The 27,229-nt window shown below is 47.7% G+C and overlaps 2 protein-coding genes across 3 annotated transcripts in view; one reads left to right on the top strand and one right to left on the bottom strand.

Annotated features, from left to right (window-relative positions):
* TKTL1 (transketolase like 1) overlaps nucleotides 1-9,375 on the bottom strand; it is a 36,503-nt gene extending 27,128 nt beyond the window's left edge. Inside the window, exons 1-2 of one of the 2 annotated variants that reach the window (XM_032265267.1) lie at nucleotides 9,242-9,375; nucleotides 2,251-2,368 (exon numbers count right to left, since the gene is read on the bottom strand). In XM_032265267.1, coding sequence (XP_032121158.1) covers nucleotides 2,251-2,368; nucleotides 9,242-9,375 — 252 coding nt within the window. Of the gene's footprint in view, nucleotides 1-2,250; nucleotides 2,819-9,241 lie in introns of those variants that run through there. The other variant, XM_032265265.1, reaches the window with a different exon arrangement.
* Nucleotides 9,376-10,006: 631 nt separating this feature from the next.
* TEX28 (testis expressed 28) overlaps nucleotides 10,007-27,229 on the top strand; it is a 21,565-nt gene continuing 4,342 nt past the window's right edge. Inside the window, 5 exon segments of the mRNA XM_032265330.1 lie at nucleotides 10,007-10,036; nucleotides 16,430-16,490; nucleotides 16,493-16,619; nucleotides 16,621-16,730; nucleotides 16,733-17,165. Coding sequence (XP_032121221.1) covers nucleotides 10,007-10,036; nucleotides 16,430-16,490; nucleotides 16,493-16,619; nucleotides 16,621-16,730; nucleotides 16,733-17,165 — 761 coding nt within the window.

The raw sequence follows: 27,229 nt of genomic DNA, 5'->3' as shown, positions 1-27,229 counted from the left end.
GTGGCAGGAGGTTAAGGATAAAGTGAGGCTAGATGAGAGAGACTGGCGAGGCATCAGTATGATGTCTGTTATGGCAGAAGTTCTCCCACGTGGGTGTTGTTGTCTTTCTCAAGAACCCTTATGCTGTGGGGAGAGGTAATTCTGGGAGGTGAAGGACTAGAATAAAGATCTGCTCTGCCTGTAGTATGGCTGTTTACCCCGTTCCTAGGCAAACCACAATGGACTATGCTTCCTGTGTTTTCTCTTTTGTTCCAATTTTATCTGCCAGCTCAATCTGATGAACACACAATTCTGGCAGCCGAACAGTGCCTGGTGTGCTGCTCCCTGATAGCAAGCCTCTTCACCCCCTAAGGCCAATGGCTCTGATAGCAGCTGTTAAAAACTCTAGACATCTTTTTTTTTTTTTTTTTTTTTTTGGAGACAGCGTCTTGCTCTGTCACCCAGGCTCAAGTGATCCTCCCACCTTCGCTTCCTGAGTAGCTGCAGGCATTCACCACCAAGACCAACTAATTTTCATATATTTCGTAGATTGGGGTCTTGCTATGTTGCCCAGGCTGGTCTCAAGCGATCCTCCCGCTGGAGCCTCCCAAAGCACTGGTGAGAGCCACTGTACCCAGTCTTTCCTTATTTTAAACCAGAAATCTGAACACCCACATTGCATTTATACATCTAATTTTTTATATTTTCATTGTGATGGGGGCTGGGAGCAGTGGCTTGTTGCCTGTAATCCCAGCACTTTGGGAGGCAGAGGAGGGTGGGCCCAGGAGTTTGAGGCCAGCCTGGGCAACATAATGAGACCTCGTCTCTACAAAACATAGAAAAATTAGCTAACCATGGTGGTGCGTGCCTGTAGTCCCACTGACTCAAGAGGCTGAGGTGGGAAGATCGCTTGAGCCCAGTGGGTCGGGGCTGTATTGAGCTGAGACAGAGCCACTGAACTCCAGCCTGGGCAAGAGCGAGACTCTGTCTTCCCACAAAAAGGAAAAAAAAGATGTAAAGAAAGTTCAAGTTTATAGACATGTTTAAAGACTAGCACATGAATTCCTTACTCTATACTGCTTACCTCCAATAACCAGCTGAAAGCAATGGAAAGCATTTACTTCATCTCTCCACACACGTCATTTCTATTTATTATTTGCCAAACCGTTTGACATTATGGTTCAGACACCAAGATAATGGTCACAATTATGACCTGTAGGCACTTCAGCCATGCCCACAGTTTGATTTTTGTCTTTACTTCCCACTCTGCTAATCTGGTACTTCTATTTGGACACAGTACTCTCCCCAGCCAGATTTTTCTTTTCTTTTTTTCCTTTGAGATGGAGTCTCACTCTATCACCCATGGTGGAATGCAGGAGCACGATCTCCATTCACTGTAACCTCTGCCTCCCGGGTTCAAACAATTCTCGTGCCTCGGCCTCCCGAGTAGCTGGGATTACAAGCATAGGCTACCATGCCCAGGTAATTTTTTTGTATTTTTTATTTTTTAGTAGAGATGGGGTTTTGCTATGTTGACTAGGGTGGTCTCAAACTTTTGGCCTCCAGTGATCCGCTGGCCTCAGCCTCCCAAAGTGCTGGGATTACAGACATGAGCCACTGTGCCCAGACCCTAGCCAGGTTTTAATTTGCTTCAGGACACAGTGTACTTTCAGATGGCATCAAACCAGGCACACACTCTCAGACTGACCTTGTTTTTAAGGTTCTTTTTCTTTCCTAACCCCCAGCATCATGAGGTGGCTGGTATTGTGCCCAATCTAATAAGAAGTGCCCCATCAGTTTCAGGTCAGATCTGCAAAGACATGGGAGAGGACACTGACTGACGGGTAGGATGTCCCTCCCAGTCACACTCCATGTACCCCAGCTCACAGTCAGATCCACTGAGGCTGCCTGCCTCTACTCAGGCAGCACAGAGGGTGGGAGCAGCATAACTGTGCCACAGGGAAAGCTTTTGTGGTGGGGGGGCGAGGCAGGGTATGACAAAGGAAAGGAATGGCCACCAGCTCTCCCAAGCCACCCTTCCTACCAAGCCATCACATGGTTCCAAGCGGCCGCCAGCTCTCCCAAGCCACCCTTCCTATCAAACCATCACATGGTTCCTAGGGTCTAGAACCCTACAGCATTAAGATGCAATGAAAGAAAAATCAAAATGATCAACAAGGCCCATTCCAGGCCTTGTTCCCACACAGCGGCTGTTCAAACTGGGCTTAAGAAGCAAGTGCCGCAGCAGCCCTGGGCTCCCAGCCAGCATACCTTTGCGAGGACGAATCGGTCATTGTCTGGATTCTCTGGATCTGACTGCTTGTACCTCATGATGTAGAAGAACAGCACAGACATGATCTCGGCAGAACTGCTGCATGATGTAGGGTGGCTGAAAGGTAGACATGACACTGGTCATTTCTCACAGCAACTGACTTCCTAGGACATGACCTTGGCACATGGTATCCTCGCAGAAGCAGTCATTTCTCCCAGCCCGGGAAGAATCCCACCAAGGGTAAGGAATGCAGGGCTCTCAGGTTGAAAGGATGCTTGAAGCCCAATCACCTCGCTGCCCCTCCCCTGCTCACAGCAAGGTCAGCTCCTAAACAGCAGGGCACTGTGCACTCTTGGGTCAGGTTTCCCTAACACCTCTGCATAAGTCTTCTTTAATGTGCTTGAATTCATCTATGGCCTTTCCACATGCTGAGGAAATTTCAGGAGCATTGCTAATCAGAAACGCCACGAAGATCCCATTCTAAAAATGAGTTTTAGGAAGTGAATGGTGAAGGACTGAGCAATTTGTCATGGTTGAGTAACTCGGGCCTTCTGAATGCTGCCAAAGTAACTGCTGCTCTTAGAAAGCGGCCTGCATGTTGATTGAGTCCAGCCAGACCTTAGTTAATTAAAAGGGGGAGGGGACAAGACAGGGGGACAAAACCAGCTCCCTGGAGCTCTACCCCAACTGTAGGTAAAAAAAGATGTTAAGCCCAGCTTATATGAATAATCTCTAATTTCAATTTCCACTAAGAAAGTCCCCATTAAGAAAACGAGGACTTAGGCTGGGCTACTTGGGAGGCTGAGGCAGGAGAATTGCTTGAACCTGAGAGGCAGAGGTTGTGGAGCCAAGATTGTGCCATTGCACTCCAGCGTGGGTAACAAGAGCAAAACTCCATCTCAAAAAAAAAAAAAAAAAAAAGGTGGGGGGACTTAAACCTCTTGCTTTGTAAATGTCCCCTAAGTGGATGATTGAGATTGAAAAGCCACAAGAGATCCCTTGAGAAAGTGCAGCCTGTTACTAATTTTGAAGGTGAAGGGTACAAAATGAACATGTACAAAAATTTCAGACATATACGGGTCTTAACGGCATTCACACCCTCTTTTTACTATTTAGCCCAGGCTCTGGAGCAAGATTTTATTTATTTACTTATTTGAGACACAGTCTCATTCTATTTATTTATTTATTTACTTGAGACACAGTCTCACTCTGTTGCCCAGGCTGGAGTACAGTGGTGCAATCTCGGCTCACTGCAACCTCTGCCTTCCACGTTCAAACAATTCTCCTGCCTCAGCCTCCCAAGTCTCTGGGATTACAGCGGTGCACCACCAAGCCTGGCTAATTTATGCATTTTTAGTAGAAACAGGGCTTCACCTTATTGGCCAGGCTGGTCTCAAACTCCTGACTGACCTCAGGTGATCCACCTGCCTCAGCCTCCCAAAGTGCTGGGATTACATGTGAGAGCCACCGAGCCCGGCCAACACGATTTAAAAAGATGTACTGTACTAAGTATTTTCTCTAACCACAACGGGATGAAGTTAGAAATCAGTAATAGATGGAAAACTGGAAAATTCACAAATTTGTGAAAATTAAGCAACACACTCTTACACAACCAAAGAGCAATGGTGAGATAAAGAAATAAAGGGCATCCAAACTGGAGAAGAGGAAGTCAAACTAGTGCAGTAACGCTGATGATATGATCATATACCTAGAAAACCCTAGGTCAGGCCCGGCATGGTGGCTCATGCCTGTAATCCCAGCACTTTGAAGAGGCCGAGGTGGGTGGATCATCCGAGGTCAGGAGTTCTAGACCAGCCTGGCCAACATGGTGAAACCACATCTCTACTAAAAATACAAAAATTAGCCAGGTGTAGTGGCATGCACCTCTAGTCCCAGCTACTCGGAAGGCTGAGGCAGGTGAATCACTTCAACACGGGACGTAGAGGTTGCAGTGAGCAGAGATCACATCATTGCACTACAGCCTGAGCGATAGAACCCAGAAGTATAAGCCGAATACAGCCAACTGATATTCTACGTAGCACACAAAAACGTAAATGGGAAAGGACACTGTATTCAATCAATGGTGCCAGGAAACTGGCCAGCCACATGTAGAAGAACAAAGCTGGATACCCATCTCTCACCTTATATAAAAAACAACTCAAGGTAGATAAAAGACTTAAATCTGAAACCAGAAACCATACAAATTCTAGAAGATAACATTGGAGAAACTCTTCTGGACATTGGCCTAGGTAAAGAATTCATGACTAAGACCCCAAAAGTAAGAGCAACAAAACCAGAAATTAAAATATGGGACCTAATTAAACGGAAAAGCTTCTGCACAGCAAAAAGAAGTAATCAGCAGAGTAAACAGGCAACTCACAGAATGCGAGAAAATATTTGCAAACCACGCATCCGACAAAGGGCTAGTATCCAGAATCTACAAGGAACTCAAATCAGCAAGTAAAAATAAACAAAAAAAGTCCATCAAAAAGTGGGCAAAGGACATGAATAGACAATTCTCAAAAGAAGATATACAAACAGCCAACGCACATGAGCAAATGCTCAACATGACTAATTATCAGGGAAATGCAAATTAAAACCACAATGATACCACCTTATCTTGCAAGAATGGCTGTAAGTAAAAAGTCAAAAAACATTGCTTCTCAGCCTTTTGGCTAAGATCAGGTGTAAAAAGTCAAAAAACAATAGACGGTGGCGCGGATGTGGTGAAAAGGGAACAACACTTTCACACCGCTGGTGGGAATGTAAAATAGCACAACCTCTACGGGAAACAGTAAGAGATTCCTTAACTAAAAGTAGTAGATCTACCATCCACCATTCAATCCAGCAACTCCACTACTGGCTATCTACCCAAAGGAAAAAAAGTTATATGAAAAACGTACATACACACATGTTTATAGGCAGCACAATTCACAATTACAAAGATATGGAACAAAGCTAAGTGTCCATCAGCCAATGAATGGATATAGAATGTGGTGTATATACAACATGGAATACTACTCAGGCATAAAGAACAAGGTATTTGGCAGCAAGTTGGATGGAGCTGGAGGCCATTATTTTAAGCGAAGTAACTCAGTCATGGAAAACCAAGTACTGTATGTTCTCACTTGTAAGTGGAGCTAAGCTTTGGAGTGATACCGTGGACTTTGGGAAGAAGAGTGTGGGGGGAGAGTAGGAAGGAGGTGAGGGACAAAAGACAACATATTGGGGACAGTGTATACTACACCTGGGTGACGGGTGCACTAAAATCTGAGAATTCACCAATACAGAATTTATTCATGTAACCAAAAACCACTTGTACCGCTAAAACTATTAAAATTAAAAAAAGAGGCCGGGCATGGTAGCTCCCGCCTGTAATCCCAGTCCTTTGGGAGGCCGAGGCGGGTGGATCACCTGAGATCAGGAGTTTGAGACCAGCCTAGCCAACATGGTGAAACCCTGTCTCTAATAAAAAACAAAAAGATTAGCTGGGCGTGGTGGCAGGCGCCTGCAATCCCAGCTACTCGAGAGGCTGGGGCAGGAGAATTGCTTGAACCTGGGAGCCGGTGGTTTCAGTGAGCTGAGATGGTGCCACTGCACTCCAGCCTGGGAGACAGAGCAAGACTGTCTCAGAAAAAAAAAAAAAAAAGAAAGAAAGAAAGAAAATGAGAATACACTTAGAGACAAATGAAAACAGAAGCACAAAATACCGAGACCTACGGGATGCAGCAAAAGCTGTGCCAAGTGTGACATTTATACCTATAAACACATTTTTTAAAACCTCTCAAATCTGGCTGGATGTGGTAGCTCACACATGTAATCCCAGCACTTTGGGAGGCCGAAATGGGCAGATCACTTGAGGCCAGCGGTTCGAGACCAGCCTGACCAACATTGAGAAACCCCATCTTTACCCTGGGTGACACAGCAAGACTCTGTCTCAAAAAATAATAGTAAATAAATAACCCCTCAAATCAACAACCTAGCTTTACAACTTAGGGACTGGCGCGGTGGCTCACGCCTGTAATCCCAGCACTTTGGGAGGCCGAGATGGGTGGATCACGAGGTCAAGAGATCGAGACCATCCTGCCTGGTCAACATAGTGAAACCCCGTCTCTACTAAAAATACAAAAAATCAGCTGGGCATGGTGGCACATGCCTGTAATCCCAGCTACTCAGGAGGCTGACGCAGGAGAATTGCCTGAACCCAGGAGGCGGAGGCTGCGGTGAGCCAAGATCGCGCCATTGCACTCCAGCCTGGGCAACAAGAGCGAAACTCCGTCCCCCCAAAAGAAAAAAAAAAAAAAAAAACCCAAAGCTAGCAGAAAGGGAAAAAAAGATCAAAGCACAACTAAAACAGAGACTAAGAAAACAATGGAGAAAATTAATAAAACCAAATTTGTTTCTTTTCTTTTTTTTTTTTTTGAGACGGTCTCACTTTGTCACCCAGGCTGGTGTGCAGGGCATAAACATGGCTCACTGCAGCCTCGAGCAACCCTTCTGTGTCAGCCTTCCAAGTAGGTGGGACTACAGGTGCCCACCATACGCCTGGCTAATTATATTTTTGGTAAAGATGGGGTTTTACCCATGTTGCCCAGGCTAATCCTGAACTCGAGCTCAAGCGATCCAGCTGTCTCTGCCTCCCAAAGTGCTGAGATTACAGGTGTGAGCCAACTCCCCCAGCCAAAGCTGGTTCTTTAAAAAAGGTCAACAAAACTAGCTATTAATAGATGGGCAGGCCATGGTGTGCACCTGTAATTCCAGGTACTTAGGAGGCAGAGAGGCAGGAGGGTCGCTTGAGCCCAGGAGAGTTCGAGGTTGCAGTGAACTATGATTGCACCACTGCGCTGCAGCCTGGGTGACAGAGAAAAACCCTGCAAAAAAAAAAAAAAAAAAAAAAAAAAAAGCCGGGCTCAGTGGCTCATGCCTGTAATCCCAGCACTTTGGGAGGCCGAGGTGGGTGGATCACCTGAGGTTGAGATTTCGAGACCAGCCTGACCAACATGGAGAAACCCCGAGTCTACTAAAAATACAAAAAATTAGCAGGGTGTGGTGGCGCATGCCTGTAATTGCAGCTACTCGGGAGGCTGAAGCAGGAGAATTGCTTGAACTTGGGAGGCAGGGGTTGCAAGTCGGGTGGATCACGAGGTCAAGGGATGGAGACCAGCCTGGCCGACATGGTGAAACCGCGTCTCTACTAAAAACACAAAAAATTAGCTGGGCATGGCGGTGCCCATCTGTAGTCCCAGCTATTCGGGAGGCTGAAGCAGGAGAATTGCTTGAACCGGGAGGTGGAGGTTGCAGTGAGCCGAGATTGCACCACTGCACTCCAGCCTGGCAACAGAGGGAGACTCTCAATAAAAAAGGAGGGGGGTCGAAAAGTACAATCAAGTTAAAGTGAGATTATTACTACCACTTCTACAGAAATATAAAAGGTGACAGTGTACTATAAATAATTGCAAGCCAACAAATGGGTTAACCTACAAGAAATGGATAAATTCCTAGAAACAGCAAGCCTCACAAGAATTAATCAAGACAAGAAAATCTGAATAGATCTACAAGCAACTAGTAAAAAGACTAAAGCAGTCATCAAAAAGCTCCCAACAAAGAAAAGCCTCACTGGCAATTCCTACCAAACATTTAAAGAAAAATGAACAATCCTCTTGAAACTCAAGAAAAAGACATCACACACACACACACACACACATTTTTTTTCTTCGCTACAAGGTCTTGCTTCCTCTGTTGTCCAGGCCCGAGTGCAATGGCGCAATCTCAGTTCACTGCAACCTGAGCCTCTCAGCCTCCCACGTAGCTGGGACTACAGTTACGTGCCACAACGCCCAGCTAATTTTTGTAATATTTTGTACAGAGGCTCGCCATCTTGCCCAGGGTGATCTCTAGGCTCACGCAATCTGCCTGCCTCGGCCTCCCAAAGCGATCAGGCTCCCATATACTGAGACTGCAGGCCAGAGCCACCGCGCCCAGTTAGATTTAACTTTTTTTTCTGTGAGACAGGGTCTCACTCTGTTGCCCAGGCCAGAGTGCAATGGCACAATCTCAGTTCACTGCGACCTGAGCCTCACAGCCTCCCGCGTAGCTGGGACTACAGGCACATGCCACCATGCCCAGCTAATTTTTGTAACATTTTGTTCAGAGGCTCGCCATCTTGCCCAGGCTGATCGCGAACTTCCTAGGCTCACACGATTCGCCTGCCTCGGCCTCCCAAAGTGCTAGGATTACAGGTGGGAGTCACCACACTGGCCACTACAAAAAATTTAAGATGGAACACTTTGAAACTCATTCTACGAAGCCAGCATTACATTTTGGTACCCAAACCAACTACAACAACTAGAGACAAACATCCCGGATTCATACTGATGCAAAAACCATGAGCAGCACGCTAGCAAACCCAGCAGCTCAAGCGACCTTCTCACTTTAGCCCCCCGAGTGGTGGGAGTGCAGGTGCGTGCCCCCATGCCCGGCTCATTTTTTATTTTCCTTTTTTGGTAAGGCACAGGGTTTCACCATGTTGCCCAGGCTGGAATTTGAATTGCTTTCTATCCTCATGTCCTGGCCTAGGGTTGCTCATTCACCCGCGGGGATCCCGTACAACGGCTTACCCAGGAAGCCCTGCTCCCCGCTATACTGTAGTAGTCCCGTCTGGTCCCAGCGACATCCCCCTACCACCTCAGTCCAGTCTGGATCCTTGTCTCCTAACAGGGGATCTTGGGGACCTGCAGAACTTCCGCCATGGGGTAATGAGGAGTGGGCTCCAGAGCCTGCGGCCGGCCGGCCGGCCAACCGACGCTTGAGCTGGCGGGAACAGTGCCTCGCCGCCGTCTGGGAGGCTCAGCTTGGCCCCGATAGCCCAAGACTACAGGGCATCTATAACCGGGCCCAGTGGACATCTGAGGGCTCTCCCTTCACCATGCGACCCCATGGCCACCCGGCCCGTGGCCCTCCACGACCCGAGCTTCAACGAGGGGAACCTACCCGGAGCTCGTGGAGCACGTGGCCCTGATGGAATGAATTCGCAGGCGGCTGGCCATGTCTCGCAACACCCGCAAGGTACCCGCGTCGGGTCTGGCCTCCTCCGGCATCTCAGCGCTCGCCTCAGCGTCCGCCATTAGTCCACTCTTGTTGGTGTCTGAAGAGCAAATGGTGGCGGTGTGCTGCCCAGCACATTTATGTGATGTGGCATGGCTCCCTCCACGTGCCGTGTGCGGCTCCCTCCGGGTGCTGCAATCTCTGCGAGCAATTCACGGGATTGGGAATGTTTGTGACTTGCGTGTGCAACGTTCTTGAAAATAGTCCCGTTCTCATCTTCTCTCATGTCAGCAATTCCAAAAGGGCTCCCTCCGCGGGTACAGGGTCTCCTTTCCTTGTGCAAAAAGTTCCGGCACCAGCTGCGTAGTGCCGCACGTGGTACTAGGTGGTGCTGCACGTGACACGTCCCTCAGCAACCATTAAGGTAGCAGGGGAGGTATTGTTTCGATTTTCTTTTGTGGTAAATGGTCACCCTTCCCCCACAGCAGCCCGAGCTGTGTGTGTGCGTTGGGGGGTGGTGCACTCAGGGTTCTGAGACCGTGTGGCGCCTGCGTCAGCCTCCTTTCTCTTTCTAGAACATTCCATGACGCAAGCCCCATGTAATTGTTGAGGTGGGGTTCTCCCGTTGCCAGCCTGTGACAGGGTGACTTGAGTGAACCCTGGTAACTAGGGAATGTGAGGAATGTGCTCACCGTCTGTCTGAAATGTCCCATGTCCGGCCGTGCCTGCGCTAGCCCCCATGTAAGTAAGTCTCAGCTCTTCTCCCCGCCTCTGAGGTGACCCACCCGGAACCAAAACGACTCCCAGCGGCGCCAGCTCCACAGGGCCGTGCCCCAGTCCAGACACATGGGAGCCCAAGTGCCGTTTCTTGGTACAAAAATGCCAAATTTCTGCGTGAGCTCAAGTCACGCTGCCTGGTCAGGGCACAGGCTGAATGTCCTTGAGTACCCATGTTCTTCTGGGTTAAACGGAATGAGTGTTTAAATTTTTAATTGGGCAGCGGGCGAGGTGGCTCAGGTCTGTAATCCCAGCACTTTGGGAGGCTGAGGAGGGTGGATCACCTGAGGTCAGGAGTTCCAGACCAGCCTGGCCAACATGGTGAAACCCTGTCTCTACAAAAAATACAAAAATTACTCAGTCTTGGTGTCGGGCATCTGTAGTCCCAGCTACTCAGGAGTTTGAGGCAGAAGAATCGCTTGAACCCGGGAGGTGGAGGCAGCAGTGAGCCAAGATCACGCCACTGCATTCCACCCTGGGAAACAAAAGCGAAACTCCGTCTTAAAAAAAAAAAAAAAAAAAATGGCCGGGCGCAGTGGCGCATACTTGTAATCCCAGCACTTTGAGAAGCCTAGGCGAGTGGATCACCTGAGGTAAGGAGTTCGAGACAAGCCTGACTAACATGGTGAAACCTCGTCTCTACTAAATACAAAAAAATTAGCCGGGCATAGTGGCGCATGCCTGTAATCCGAGGTACCGGAGAGGCTGAGACTCGAGAATCGCTTGTATCTGAGAGGTGGAGGTTGTAGTGAGCCAAGATTTCGCCATTGCACTCCAGCCTGGGCAACAAGAGTGGAACTCCATGTCAAAAAACAAACAAACAAAAAAACCCAACCAAACAAAAAAAAAACAGGCCACGTAACTTCGATGAAAAAACCCGAACCTGTTAAGAGTCCCACTTGCAGAGTATGCAACAGCACATTCCGTTGCATTCTTGCCAACCCTGGACGTTGTTAGGCTTTGTAATTTTTGGCATTCCGGTGGATGAGAAAATAGTATTTAATCATCGCTTTTCGTTTACCATTCCCTGATCACTTTGTAGTTATGCATTTTTCATACGTTTATTGCCTTTCATTTTTTGTCCTGTCTGAATTGTCTGTGGCTACCCTTTAATGTCTTTATATTGGGTTACTTACTCTTAGTTTACTATTTGCAGTTCTTTATATATTGTGTTGATTTATCTGTTAGCTATGTTCCAAGCATTTTTTTTCTCTTATTTTGTTGCTTTTATTTATTTATTTTTTGGGACAGGGCCTCAGCCCGCCTCCCGTGCCAGAGGTCAGTGGTGCGATCATGGCTCACTGCAGCCTCGACCTCCTTGGGATCAAGCAATCCTCCCGTCTCAGCCTCCTGGGTAGCTGGGGCTACAGCTGTGCACCACCACTCCAGGATAATTTTTGTATTAAATTTTTTTCATAGAGATGGGGGTTTCGCCATGTTTCCCAGGCAGGTATCAACCTCTTGGACTCAGGATATTCACCCACCTTGGCCTCTTAAAGTGCTGGGATTACAGGCATGAGCCGCCGCGTCTGGTCTCTTATTTTTCTTGTTCCCCTTTCTTTCTTTTTTTTATTAATCAAGTCCCATTTTTTCCCCCTTGGTTATTTGAATGCTATGTACACATGGCATCTCTATTCTAGTGATTACTTCTTTTTCTTCTTTTTTTTTTTTTTTATTTGAGACAGTATCTCACTCTGTTGGCCAGGCTGGAGTGCAGTGGTGCAATCTCAGCTCACTGCAACCTCCGCCTCCTGGGCTCAAGCAATTCTCCTGCTTCAGCCTCCCCAGTAGTAGCTGGGAGTACAGGTGTGTGCCGCCATGCATGGCTAATTTCTGTATTTTTAGTAGAGATAGGGTTTCACCATGTTGGCCAGGCTGGTCTCCAGCTCCTGACCTCAGATGATCTGCCTGCATCGGCCTCCCAAAGTGCTGGGATTACAGGTGTGAGCCACTGTGCCAGACCACTTATTTTTATTTTATTTTTTTTGAGACAAGGCCTCACTCTGTCGCCCAGGTTGGAGGGCAGTAGCACAATCACAGGTCACTGCAGCCTCTGCTTGCTGGGCACAAGTGATCCTCCTGCCACAGCATCCCGAGTAGCTGGGACCACAGGTGCACGCCACTGCCCTGGCACGACTTGCTTTTTAAACAGCTATTAAATTCTTACGTTTGCCAATGGTGTACTGAATTCTTTCATGTATAAAAATGTCTTTAACCCCATGGTTGACAATTTGGGTGTAGAATTTTAGGCTGGGAAATCATTTTTCCCTCAGAATTTCGAAGGCAGCAATTCATTGTCTTTTTTTTTTTTTAAATGGAGTCTTGCTATGTTGCCAGGCTGGAGTGCAGGGGTGTGATCTTGTCTCACTGCAACCTCCACCTCCTAGGTTCAAGTGATTCTCCTGCCTCAGCCTCCCAAGTAGTTGGAATTACAGGTGCTTGTCACCATGCCCGGCTAATATTTGTATTTTTAGTAGAGACAGGGTTTCCCCATGTTGGCCAGGCTAGTCTCAAACTCTTGACTTCAAGTGACCTGCCTGCCTGGGCCTCCCAGAGTGCTGGGATATCAAGCGTGAGCCGCTGCACCCGGCCAGCACTTTATTGTCTTCCGGTTCCCCGTGCTGTTGCTGAAATCTGAAGCCATTCTGACTTCTGATTCTTTGAGTGTGACCTGTTTTTTTTCTCTCTGACAGTTACTTTGTCAGTGTATCGAAGGTATCAGTCAACCATCTTCTGGATTGCACTGCTGCGATTGAGAAGGCAGCCTGCCATCTAAGTCACAGTTTTAAAGGTAATCAGCTTTTTTCCTCTGGCTGCCTTTAATATCTTGTGTCTAGGTGTGGACCTATTTCTGTCTTCTCTGCTTGGGATTTATTGGGCTTCTTGAATTTGTGGATTTGTGTCTTTCTTCAGTTCTGGAAAGTTCTTAGGCAGTACCTCTTAAAATATTGCTGCTGCAGCCAGACACAGTGGCTCACGCCTGTAATCCCAGCACTTTGGGAGGCCCAGGCAGGCGGATCACCTGATGTCAGGAGTTTGAGAACAGCCTTGGAAACATGGTGAAACCCCGTCTCTATTAAAAATACAGAAGAATTAGCTGGGCAGGGTGGCTCACGCCTGTAGTCCCAGCTACTCGGGAGGCTGAGTCATGAGAATTGCTTGAACCCAGGCAGCAGAGATTGGCAGTGAGCTAACATTGTGCCACTGCACTCCAGCCTGGGCAACAGAGTGAGACTCTATTTCAATTAAAAAACAATTGCTGCTGCTTTATTCTCTCTGTCTTCTCTCTCTGGCGTGACAATTGGATTTTTGTTAGACCTACTCATGCTACCTTCTATGTCTTCTGTTTTTCAAGTTTTCTATTTCTTTGTGCCTCTTTGCTGCATTCTGGTAACTTTCTTTAGCTCCTCTGTACGATTTACTAACAATGTCTCTAGCCATATCTAATCTGCAGTTAAATTCATCTGTTGAACATTTATTTATTTATTTATTTTTGAGACGGAGTTCACTCTACCACCCAAGCTGGAGTGCAGTGGTGCGATCTCAGCTCACTGTAACCTCTGCCTCCTGGGCTCAAGCGATTCTCCTGCCTCAGCCTCCTGAGTAGCTGGGACTACAGGCATATGTCATCATGCCCAGCTAATTTTTGTATTTTTAGTAGAGATGGGGTTTCACCATGTTGTCCAGGCTGGTCTCGAACTCCTGATCTCAAGCGTTCCACCACCCTTGGCCTCCCAAAGTGCTTGGATTACAGGCATCAGTCACTACACCCAGCCTCATAATTTAATTTTTGGGGTAGGGTCTCACTGTGCCACCCAGGCTGGAGTTTAGTGGCATAATCTTGGCTCACTGCAACTTCTGCCTCCCGGGTTCAAGCGATTCTCCCACCTCACCCTCCCAAGTAGCTGGGATTACAGGTGCATGCCACCACTCCTGACTAATTTTTGTATTTTTTTTTTAATATAGACAGGGTTTCACCATGTTGGCCAGACTGGTCTTGAGCTCCTGACCTCAAGTGATCTACCCGCCTCAGCCTCTCAAAGTGCTGGGATTACAGGGATGAGCCACCACACCTGGTCTATATTGAACATTTAGTTTTAAAACTGTGAAATCTGGCATATGTATATAAAGGTGCAGAAAACATTGAGACATGTTTTAAGAAATAATGATAGGGTGAACACACATTTAACCACTACTCAGGCCAGGCACTGCAGCCTCCGTGGTCACCCCAATCATAATCCCCTTCTCCCAATCCCCTTCTCCCGTCCGAGTGGGAACCATCATCCTGGGGTTTCTGTTGCCACCGTCCGTACTGCTCTTTCTGCTTTCTGGCCTGCATAGTTATCCCTACACAACATCATGTAGTTTTGCCTGCTCTTGGGATGTCTGTAAATGGAACCATGTTTAGTATGGATTTTCTGTTTGGTTTGTTTTTTCAACATTATGCTTATGAAATAGATTCATGTTTTTCAAGGCTGGAGTTCATTCTCATCGCTGTACAGTAGTATATTGTTGCATATATTACAGTTTACTTACACTTTGTGGGCAGGTGGGTTGTTGCTAGCAGTTGGGTATTGGGAACATCAGTGTACCTGGGAGTATCGCCTATGAATGCAGTTGCTGGGTCATTTGGTATGCATGTCTTCAACTTTGTGATACTGTCAAGTGTTTTTCTAAGGTGATTGTACCAATTTGCTTCCCACCAGTAATGACTGAGAGTTCTTGTTGCTCCATATCCTTGCCAACACTTATTATTGTTAGTCTGTGTAAGTTTGACCAATCTACTGGGTGTATAGTGGTATCACTTTGTGTTTTAAAAATTGTGGTGTAGGCCAGACTCGGTGGCTCACACCTGTAATCTCAGCACTTTGGGAGGCCGAGGTGGGTGGATCACTTGAGCCCAGGAGTTCGACACTAGCCTGGACAACATGGTGAAATCCCGTCTCTACAAAAAATACAAAAATTAGCCAGGCATGGTGGTACGCACCTGTAGTCTCAGTTACTCAGGAGGCTGAAGTGGGAGGATGGCTTGAGCTTGGGAGGTCGAGGCTGCAGTGAGCCGTGGTGGTGCCACTGCATTCCAGCCTGGGAGACAGAGCAAGACTCTGTCTCAAAAAGAATTGAGGTATTAATATGATTTACTTACAGTAATATACCCAGAACCAAGCTGTCTGTTACAGTGTAATCACTTCTGACTTGACCCTGGGAGAGCATTTTCAAATCACACACTATCTGGAAGGCACTTACAGTTTCACAGTAGAAACATGCCAGGCGCGGTGGCTCACGCCTGTAATCCCAGCACTTTGGGAGGCCGAGGCGGGCGGATCACTTGAGGTCAGGAGTTCGAGACTCGCCTGATCAACTTGGTGAAACTCTGTCTCTACTAATAATACAAAAATTAGCTGAGTGTGGTGGCACACACCTGTAATCCCAGCTATTTGGGAGGCCAAGGCACGAGAATTGCTTGAACCCAGGAGGCAAAGGTTGCATTGAGCTGAGATTGCACCACTGCCTGGCCGACAGAGAGACTCGGTCTCAAAAGTAGAAACAGAACAAAGGCTGCACCTGAGCTGTCCCCCATCTCCCTCTCCTAGCTCCTTGCTCCCCAGTCTGGCCTGGTGGGCTGGGTTCCAGCTATGGTGCTCTTGCCATTTTTTATTTTAGAGGTAAGAGAACTGTGTCTCTGAGTAGTTTATTAACTTGCTCAAGGTCTCAGAGTGGGAGAGCCAGAATTTGAACAGGGCTGTTTGTTAAAAGCAATGTTACCCCCTCACCATGTGAGAGACTCCTTTTGTGTTACAATAGAATTTTCTACCCTAGACTGTCAGCTCTATGAGGCCAAGGAATGTGCCTGGCTTCTGTACCACATGGTAGGCACTCAGGAAAAGCGTGTGGAATGAATGATTGGATGGATGAATGAACCTGTTAGGATGCAAATCTCTCTGCCTACCTCTCCTGTCTCCCTGGGAGTAGCAATACAGCAAGCTGTAAGGGCTAATGGAAATGAGTTTATTCCACACTTTACAAGAACAGTTCTTTAGAAACGAGACCCACAGTTGGTCATTTTTGGAAGATAACAGGAGTGCAGGGCGGATGTAGAAGGGAGTCTGGCCACCTGTGGGTCGTAGTGAGGTCCACATTTAGAGCAAGGAGTCAGTCACCGAAAAGAGGGAGGGGTCCCTGAAGATGAACGTCGCCTCTCCAGTCTGTGTCAGGCCCATCTTGAATGCACAAATCTTACGTGTGTAAGTATCCATACATATGTGGAAGTATTTTATGAAGTCATAACTTGTCCAATTCTCCCACCCTTTGCAGCTCACAGAGCACCATCCTGTGCTTTCTTGTTTCCCAGTGTAGGCAGAACACACCAGGAGCCCCAGTGCAACCCTCCCCTCCAGTGTGCCTTCCTATAAGTCCCTGTCTCCAGTGAAGATGGCCCCAGTGGCCCGTCCAGCCTCTCAGATGGGGGCCTAGCCCAGAACTGACAGGACAGTGTCAGGCACCACATCCTCCACCTCTCAGAGCAGCTGAGAGTAGAGAAGGCGTCAGGATGACAATACTGTGAGCTACCTCAAGCTGGTATCCACGGCAGACCGGCGCCAGGTGCCACATGTCTGGCAGGCCTTCGAGAAGGTGAACCAGTGCGCCGCTGCCACCATCGCCAGATAGAGCACAGGCTCTACCAGTGTCACCAGCAGCTCCGGGAGATGGAGGAAGGCCGCAGGCCCAGGGGCTTACTGCTGATGGCAGAAAGCGACCCAGCCAACTGCGAGCCGCCCAGTGAGAAGCCCCTGCTTTCAGAGTGCCCCAAGCCGGGTGGGGAAGACGGGCCCGCCAACCTGCCTGATGCCAGCAGACCCTTCACCCTGGAGAGTCACTTCCCAAGCTTGCAGCAGGGGACAAAGAGACATATCCGCTCAGAGGCAAAGGATGTGGCCCAGCAACAAAAGCTGCTGTTGCAGAAGGTGAAGGAAGAGCTGGAAGAAGTCAAGAAGTTGCATGCCAGCCTCCAGGTGTCCTGTCACAGCCTAAAGGAGAGGTCTCTGACTGACCTGGAGCTGCTGCTGGAGTCCCTTCAGGAGGAGAAATGTAGGTGAGGCTTTGGGGACTGGAAGCGGAGGAGGAACTACTCCTGGGAGCCATCTGTGAGAGGGCGAAAGGGAGCCAGGACATGGGCCCGGAGAGCAGGCTGAGAGGCCAGTTGGAAGAGCCAGCCCCCTCCCTGCAGTCCCACATCTGCCTTGACCCTTGCTGGTGAAAATGCTCCAGCTCAGCGGCCCCTGCCAGGTGGTTGCAGTGGCACAGCAGCTGGCCCTGACTCCAGTGGCAGGAGACAACATGGGGGCAGCGAGAGTCCGGCAGTAGTCAGGGAGGCGGCGTCCTCTGGCCCCGATCTGCCGGGAAGGTCAGGACTAGAGTCGCCTCGCCAGCTCTGGTCTCTTCACCTAGCTGAGCTGGGGCACAGGTCAGGTCTTAGATACTTATTTGAAAAATGACTGCCTTCTGGTGAATGCTTACTCTGCACTGTGCAGTAGCTCCATTTTCTTTCCCCCGCAGATGGGGCTAGGGCCCACCAATTAGAAAAAAAAAAAGGCAAGCCCAGTCTCTCGACAGATTCTTTCCATTCCTACTGGGAGCGTTGTCTGGGTTTCCATGAGGCCTCAATGGGTGCCGCATTCTGTCCCCTCACCTCCGTGTGTGGCTAATTAACTCCAGTCCCTCTAGCGGTCTGGCGAGGGAGGCAGCGATTCACTTAGGTGAGCCAAGAGTCCCAGCATTTGCATGGAAAGAAGAAGCCCGCAGTCCTTTTAGTGCCTACCTGGTGCAGGGCAAGAAGCAAGTGGGAATCATCCTCTAGTTTTCCCAGGGACATCTTGTCAGTGTTTACATGGCCTAAGAATCTGTTAAATGACAATCAAAGAACATTATAGGGAAACCATTACCAATTAGATGACCAGTCGGAGTTGCATTTTGGAGGTTATTTTCATAGTGGCAACCAAGTCTAAAATCTTGGGAGCATTAAAGACTCTTTGTCAAAACCACACTTACCCAGTCAGCTTTCTGTTCAGCAAAAACAGAGCTTGCTGGCAGTTACTGACTTCCCTGCATGTTTCCAAGCCGCACAGGCCAGTGAGAATGCTGTGCTTGGAGAAACTTAACCCTCTCAAATCCCAGTCTTTCACCACCTCTTGATACGGGGGTGGCTGCAGGGGAGCAGGGCAATACTTCTGTCTCTCCCCCTCTCAGACTTTTGCTGCAAATTCTAGAAGCCTGTGTTTCCGACCCAGTACCCGCCCCCACATTGGACTGTGACTTGGGTGAGAGGCAAACTTTGATCACATTCATCCACTGGGATTTTTGGTTGTTTGCTGCAGCAGGGAGCCTGCCCTTATGATGTTCAGCGTGAGCAGAAGATCAGTTCTGCAGGGCCCACATCTACTAGGAGGAATGGAGGAAGGGCTAGTGATGATTTCACTGTTGTCACGGGCTCGTCACTCGCTTCTGGAGCACCAGGTTAAGTGGCATTGTTCTGTGGCCCTCAGACACCCACTTTCTGGATGGGGAAGTGGAGTCTCACAGAGGCACGAGCAGGCAAGGTGGCCCGTAAGCACGGACCTGAGAGCATTTCACCACGCCCTGGCTGTGTGGCTAAGTCAGGTGCAGGGGACACAGGAATTCATGGCATTTTAAAAACATGAACTGGACGCAGAGGTGTTTCCACAGGCCCCTGTGACGGTCGCGTCTCCTCTGGTGCATCACAAACTGAGAATCCACACTGCAAGTCCCGTGCCGTTTCACACAGTTAAACCTGTTTGCTTTCAAGAGGGTTGTTATGGTTTTTATCGTTATGGCTTCTTTTTAACTTGGTTTTGACATGACTCTACTGAGAGTGGCCATAGCTGAGATACCCACTCTCTAGGAGAGCCCTGACCCATGGGAAAGTTAGGTGGGGATGTGTGCGTCAGGGGAGCCACAGTGAGGAGGCAGAATGAAAATGCACGAAACAGCAGAAATGGGCTGGGCGTGGGGGCTCACGCTTGTAATCCTAGGGCTTTGGGAGGTCGAGGTGGGCAGATTGCTTGAGCTCAGGAGTTTGAGATCAGCCTGGGCAACATAGTGAGAACTCGTATCTACAAAAAATGGAAAAATTAGCTGGGCGTGATGGCACGTGCCTGTAGTCCCAGCTACTCCGGAGGCTGAGCGGGGGTGGGGAATCCCTTGAGCCCGGGAGGTTGACGCTGCAGTGAGTCATGATTGCACCACTGCACTCCATCCTGGGTGACAGAGCGAGACCCTGTGTAAAAAAAAAAATAAATAGATAATGTATGAGTCAGATCGCAGAGACGTTAGGTGTGCTGATGAAAGGCAGAGGGGAAGTCTGGGGGCAGCAGAGAGCTGATTGAGCTCATCAGCTGAGCAAGAGCGAAGCGCAGAACCGGAAGGGCGGGGAAGCTGCAGAGCTGTGCCTGTTGTCAGCTTGTGTGATGTGATCCTACAGGCTTTCCTGCAGGGGTTGTGGATTGGATGGTTTAAAGAAAACGCGCAAAGGAGGGAACTGATTTACGTGACTCTGGTGTCCAAAGGAGGGAACTGATTTACATGACTCTGGTGTCGAGCATTAAGTTTTATTGTGCTCAGCAGCCATGGGATGTGTTGGGTTTTGGGTCAGTGAGGTGGGGACCACGTGGGCTATATTGCAAACAATCACATGGCAGGGAGGGAGGGGTGTTATCTAGGGCAAAGGTGACAGGGTACAACTGCTAAAGTTGGATGCTGGGGCAGCAACTATATTAAACGCATTTATGACAGGAGCTTACTTTTAAAAATAATTGATGTAGAAGTCGCATAATGTGGAATTCACCATTTGAAAGCGTATAATTGAGTGGCATGAAGCACATCTGCAGCATCGTGCAACCATACCTCCGTCTAGCTGCCTAACACTTCACCACCCCGGAAGGAGACCTCCAGACTCACCATGCTGCCACTCCCTAGTCCCTCCTATCCTCGGCTCCAGGCACTCCCTAATCTGCTTTCTGCCTCTATGGGGTCGCCTATTCTGGAGTTTTCGTATAAATGGGACTATACGATATGTGGCCCTTTGTGTCTGGCTTCTTTCACTGTGCACACTGTTTTCAAGGTTCACTGATGTTGTAACGTATCAGTGCTTCATTCTTCTGATGGCTGAATAATATTCTGGTGCATGGATAGACCACATTTTGTGTATCTGTCCATCAGTGGATGGAGATTTGGGTTGTTTACATCTTTTGGCTATTGTGAGAAGCCCTGCTCTTAACACTCACACACATGCCATTTGTTTGTACACCGGTTTTTAATTCTTTGGGGTCTATAATCAGCAGTAGAATTGCCGGACTCTGTAGTGACTCTGGGTGTAATGTTTAGAGGATCTGCCAGACTCTTTCCACAGCAGCTGGGCCATTCTGCCTCCCCACCAGCGATGCACATCCTTGCCGCCATTTGTTGTTACCTATTTTTTTTTTTAACCGATGTTACCATGAAGTGATATCTCATTATGAGGGCTGTCTTTCTTTTTTTATTTTTCCTGAGTCTTTCAATAGGCAAAAGTTCTTTCTTTCTTTTTCTTTTGAGATGGAGTCTTGCTCTGTTGCCAGGCTGGAGTGCAGTGGTGCGATCTCACCTCACTGCAACCTCCACCTTCAGGATTCAAGTGATTCTCCTGCCTCAGCCTCCCAAGTAGCTGGGATTACAGGCATGCGCGACCACGCCCGGCTAATTTTTGTATTTTTAGTAGAGATGTGGTTTCACCATGTTGGCCAGGATGGTCTTGATCTCTTAAGCTCGTGATCCGCCCACCTCGGCTTCCCAAAGTGCTGGGATTACAGGCCTCTTTCTTTTTTTTCTTTTTCTTTTCTTTTCTTTTCTTTTCTTTTTTTTTTTTTTTACAAGGTCTCCGTTGCCCAGGCTGGAGTGCAGTGATGCAGTCATAGCTCACTGCAGCCTTGAACTCCTGGGCTCAAGCGATCTTCCTGCCTCAGCCGAGTAGCTGAAAGTTCAAGCGTGTGCCACCATGCCTGGATAATTTTTAAAAATTATTTGCAAAAATCACAAGCATTCCTATACACCAATAACAGACTTAAAGAGAGCCATATCAAGAACGAACTGCCATTCACAATTGCCACAAAGAGAATAAAATACCTAGGAATACAACTAACAAGGAACGTAAAGGACCTCTTCAAGGAGAACTACAAACCACTGCTCAACGAAATAAGAGAGGACACAAACAGATGGAAAAACATTCCATGTTCCTGGTTAGGAAGAATCAATATCGTGAAAATAGCCATACTGCCCAAAGTAATTTACAGATTCAACGCTATCTCCATCAAGCTACCAATGACCTTCTTCACAGAACTGGAAAAAAACACCTTAAACTTCATATGGAACCAAAAGAGAGCCTGCATAGCCAAGTCAATTCTAAGCAAAAAGAACAAAGTGGGAGGCATCACACTACCGGACCTCAAACTATACTACAAGGCTACAGTAATCAAAACAGCGTGGTACTGGTACCAAAACAGAGATATAGACCAATGGAACAGAACAGAGGCTTCAGAGGCAACACAGCATATCTACAACCATCTGATCTTTGACACACCTGACAAAAGCAATGGGGAAAGGATTCCCTGTTTAATAAATGGTGTTGGGAAAACTGGCAAGCCATGTGCAGAAAGCAGAAACTGGACCCCTTCCTGACACCTTACACTAAAATTAACTCCAGAAGGATTAAAGACTTAAACATAAGACCCAACACCATAAAAACCCTAGAAGAAAATCTAGGCAAAACCATTCAGGACGTAGGTGTAGGCAAGGACTTCATGACCAAAACACCAAAAGCATTGGCAACAAAAGCCAAAATAGACAAATGGGACCTGATCAAACTCCACAGCTTCTGCACGGCAAAAGAAACAGTCATTAGAGTGAACCGGCAACCAACAGAATGGGAAAAAATTTTTGCAGTGTACCCATCTGACAAAGGGCTGATATCCAGAATTTACAAAGAACTAAAACAGATTTACAAGAAAAAAACAAGCCCATTTGAAAGTGGGCAAAGGATATGAACAGACACTTTACAAAAGAAGACATACATGAGGCCAACAAGCATATGAAAAAATGCTCATCATCACTGGTCATCAGAGAAATGCAAATCAAAAGTACACTGAGATACCATCTCACGCCAGTTAGAATAGCGATCATTAAAAAATCTGGAGACAACAGATGCTGGAGAGGATGTGGAGAAATAGGAACACTTTTACACTGTTGGTGGGAGTGTAAATTAGTTCAACCATTGTGGAAGACAGTGTGGCGATTCCTCAAGGATCTAGAAATAGAAATTCCATTTGAGCCAGCAATCCCATTACTGGGTATATATCCAAAGGATTATAAATCGTTCTACTATAAGGATACGTGCACACGAATGTTCATTGCAGCACTGTTTACAATAGCAAAGACCTGGAACCAACCCAAATGCCCATGGATGATAGACTGGACAGGGAAAATGTGGCACATATACACCATTGAATATTATGCAGCCATAAAAAAGGATGAGTTCGTGTCCTTTGTAGGGACATGGATGAACCTGGAAACCATCATTCTCAGCAAACAGACACAAGAGCAGAAAATCAAACACCGCATGTTCTCACTCATAGGCGGTTGTTGAACAATGAGTACACATGGACACAGGGAGGGGAGCACTACACACTGGGGTCTGTTGGGGGGAAATAGGGGAGGGACGGCAGGGGGAGGGGAGTTGGGGAGAGATGGCATGGGGAGAAGTGCTAGATGTGGGTGATGGGGAGGAAGGCAGCAGATCACACTGCCACGTGTGTGCCTATGCAACAATCTTGCATGTTCTTTACATGTACCCCAAAACCTAAAATGCAATAAAATTAAAAAAAAATTATTTGTAGAGATGGGATTTTGCTATGTTGCCAGGCTGGTGTTGAACACCTGGTTTCGAATCCTTCTCCTGTCATGGCCTCCCCAAGTGCTAGGGTTACAGATGTGAGCCACTGTGCCTGGCCAGTTCTTATTTTTTAATGCATTTTTTATTGATTGTGGTTAAAAAAAACCCACACAACATATTCTTTTTGATTCTGCAAAGTACAGGATGTCTATCACAGCCACAATTAGACTCAGGAGCCTTGGGGCTGGGCTATGGCCCTGGGGTCTCCTTCATGAAGTCTGGGTTTGTGGTTCCTTGCAGAGGACATTTCTGGGCCCTGGAAAGACTGTGGCTGCTTCCCCTGGAGTCGCTTGAGGCCCCTGGTAACTCTCCCCTCCGTGTGCTGAGGAGAAGCTCTGCCTGGATGGGGAGTGGGGAAGGCATCTCGAACTTGAGGATTCTGGATGGAGGGGTCTTCGCCTGGCTTCTTTTCCTTTCTTGTGGAAATGGGAGGTGCTTCAGATCTCCAAGAAGATGTGCAGTGAGTGGCCTGCCTCTGCAGCACAAGCCAATCTCCCAAGGACCAGAAGGCTCCGGTTCCTCAGTGTCTCCGTGGGGCAGGAGGAAAGCAGGCCTGAGAAATCCAGAAAACGTTCATTGGTGGAAGAGATGACATGAGTTTGAGGGGGACATGCACACCATAGCAGTATACTTAACTTTTTTAAAAAGAGGAACTGATTTCTGATGTGGTTATAGCATTTCACGGTCCCACTGGGAATGTATATGAGTTCCAGTTGCCAACATTTGGCAAGATCAGTCTTTTACACTTCAGCCTCTTAAGAACTTGGTGAAATGAAACTCCAAAATGTCGTCACCCTAACCCATGTTCTCTCAACCTCGGCACTGTTGACATTTTCGACCAAATGATTTTCTGTTGTGCGGGGCTGCCCTGTGCGTTGCGGGGTGATGAATAGCATCCCTGGTCTCTACCTACCTGATGCCAGTGGTGCGGTGAATTAGTTTCCTGATGCTGCTGTGACAAATTGCCCCCACCTTCATGGCTTAAAATGACAGAAATTTATTGTCTCACAGCCCTGGAGGGTAGAGGGCTGAAATCAGTTTCACTGAAATCAGGCGAGGCCACACTCCCACTGGAGGCTCTAGGGGACAAACTGCTCTTTGCCTCTTCCAATTTCTGGTGGCTGCCAAATTCCTTAACTCTGTGGCCACACCATTCCAGTCTTGGAAGCCAGCATCTTCAAATCCGTGTTCTGTGTTGACATGCCATTCTCCTCTGGGTGTGTGTGATGTCCTTTTGCCTCTCTCTCATACGTGTGATTGCATTCATGGCCCACGAGGATAATCTAGGATAATCTTTGCATCTCAGTATCCTTAAACTCACCACTTCTGGAAAGCCCCCCTTTTTGGTCATAGAAAGTAACATTCACAGTTTCCAAGGATTATGACATAGATATGTTTTGTAGGGGGCATTTTTTTTTTTTTGAGACGGCCCCTGTCACCCAGGCTGGAGTGCAGTGGCACAATCTTGGCTCACTGCAACCTCCGCCTCCTGGGTTCAAGCAATTCTCATGCCTCAGCCTCCCAAGTAGCTGTGACCACAGGTGGCAGCCACCACACCTGGCTAATTTTTGTATTTTTAGTAGAGACAGGGTTTCACCAGGTTGCTCAGGGTGGTCTTGAACTCCTGACCTCAGGCAATCCACCTGCCTCAGCCTCACAAAGTGCTGGAGTTACAGGCGTGAGTCACCGCATCAAGCCTAAGTGGGCATTTTTTCGTCTACCATGGCTCACCTATTTGTAACAACCAGAAATGTCCCTGGAGATTGCCAGATGTCCCTGGGGAGGATTGCCCCTGGTTGAGAACCACTATCCTAGCCCATGAAACTAGTGGGTGTGACCCTGTCTCTGATGGTTAATGATGCTGGGTCCCTTTTCATGTGCTTATCAGCCGGCAAGTCTTTGGCTTGTTTTCAGATGGGATTGTCTTTTTATTGTTGAGTTGTCAGAGCTCTTTATATACTCTGGACCAGTCTCTGTCACTCCCTTCTTTTTCTTTTCTCGCACCACTCATCACCTAAACTGCCCTTGCTTGTGTAGGTACTCATTTGTGTTGTATTGTTCTCGTCAAAATATGAGCACATTCAGGGAGGCCACTGTGTCTGAGTCACTGCCAAAGACTTGGCACGTGATGGCTGTTCTGTGAATACCTGTTTCATGGATCAGTCCGGGTGCTTCTTTCCCTCCCTTCCTGAAGGGACGCAGCTCTCCCTCTAGGCTGCCTCCCTTCTCCTCCACGTATATCAAAGCTCTATCTGCTGTGTCTTGGGGCCATCAGGGCAGGGTCAGGAGGGCTGATTCCGGATTTAGGCCTGGCCCAGCCTCCTCTCTGCCAGGTATTTACTGAACTTCCTTGGACGAGGTGCTTCAAGTTTGCAATCCTTGATTTCCACATCTGTAAAATGGAGGTAATAATGATTCCACTATTGTTGGGACTGTTGTGAGAATTTATTAACACTTGTGTGTAAGCCCCAAGTAGATGCCGGTGGAACTGAATTTACAACTACTTTCTGCTTCCTATCTGCAAACTAAGTCCTTGAAAAATTGTAAAGAAAAATTGAGCCAGATGTGGTGGTGTATGCCTGTAATCCCAGTGCTTTGGGAGGTCAAGGCAGGAGGATTGTTTAAATCCAGGAATTAGAGACTAGCTTGGGCAACAAAGCGAAACCATATTTCTGCAAATAAAATTTAAAAGTATTAGCCGGGCTTGGTGGCACATGCCTGTAGTCCCTGCTACTTGGGAGGCTGAGACAGGAGGATCGCTTGAGCCTGGGAGTTTTGTGTTGCAGTGAGCTATGACTGTGCCACCGTACTCCAGTCTGGGTGACAGAGGACAGAGTAAAAAAAAAAAAAGAAAGAAAAAAAAGTAGTTGTTAATGGCTTTTTTAAAAATGGTGTCTTGCTCTGTCACCCAGGCTGGAGGGAGTGCAGTGGCATGATCTCAGCTCACTGCAACCTCCGCCTCCTGGGTTCAAGCGATTCTCCTGCCCCAGCCTCCCAAGTAGCTGTGACTACAGGTGTGCACCCCCACACCTGGCTGATTTTTGAATTTTTAGTAGAGATGAGGTTTTACCATGTGGGCCAGGATGTTCTCGATCTCTTGACCTTGGGATCTGCCCACCTCAGCCTCCCAAAGCTCTGGGATTACAGGCGTGAGCCATCGTGCCCGGCCAATGTCTTGAAATTATTAATAGCCGTGGTGGTTGCACAACACGGCATGTGCTAAGTGCTAGTGAATTGTTCACCTTAAAATCATTCATTTTATGTTATGTGAAATTTGCCTCAATAAAAATGAAATAAAAAGGAAGCTGCTCAGGTGCTGAGCAGGCAGGACTTTCACTCTTGCTTTGTATTTCTGGCTGTATCCTCAAGTGGGCAGTCGTGAAATTTTCTTACAGTCTCCTGTCATACTGAAAAGGCCCTCAAGTAAATATGCCAGGTCTCTGTGCTTTTCCTTCTTTTCTGGACACCAGGTCCTTGTGGACATCCAGACCCTAGCTGCTCTGTCCCAAGAACGTTCTGGTATGTCTCACTTTGAGACAAGGCTCAGAGATAACAGGCTATGGTTACTGGAGGCTTCACTGTTGCTGCGGCCTCTCAGCCCCAGGGATCCAGCCTTGGGCTGACTTTCCTCAAGGTATCTGCTTAGGCCTTTGTTGCAGACTCGGGTCGTGTTAACTTGAAGGCACAAGAGCTTCCATTTCTTCCCAGATTTCTCCATGTCAGAGCATCCTGCATCTTTGGATCTCTGAGGTGGTCTGACCCAAGGTCTGAGCCGCTCTCTGAACTGGTTCCTCCATCCCTATTGTGTTGAAGCAAAGCGCAGACATTTTATCAGTTCATCTGTAAATATTTCAGTGTGAACCTGAAATATGGATCACTTTGTTAACATAGTCTAAATACCACACCAAAAATGTTTTAAAACAAGTCCACCATGTTAAATATACAGTCACTGTCACCTTATTGCGTCACACATGCCATCATTCCTTTTTATTTCTGAAGGATATTTTTTGCTGGGCACAGAATTGTAGGTTGGCACTTAATATTTTGAAATAATAAGCATTTTGAACAAACCATTCCCTTCTGGCTTCCATGGCTTCTGGTGAAAAGGCAGCTGCCAGTCTTCTTGTTGCTCCTTGCATGACAGTTTCGTTTTCCTCAGG

The sequence above is a fragment of the Sapajus apella genome, unplaced genomic scaffold (genome assembly GCF_009761245.1).
Source record: "Sapajus apella isolate SASKATOON/1434 unplaced genomic scaffold, GSC_monkey_1.0 scaffold149, whole genome shotgun sequence".
NCBI classification, from domain to species: Eukaryota; Metazoa; Chordata; class Mammalia; order Primates; family Cebidae; genus Sapajus; species Sapajus apella.
The sequence above is the reverse complement of the archived record's forward strand: the minus strand, read 5'-3'. Positions and strand labels throughout refer to the sequence as shown.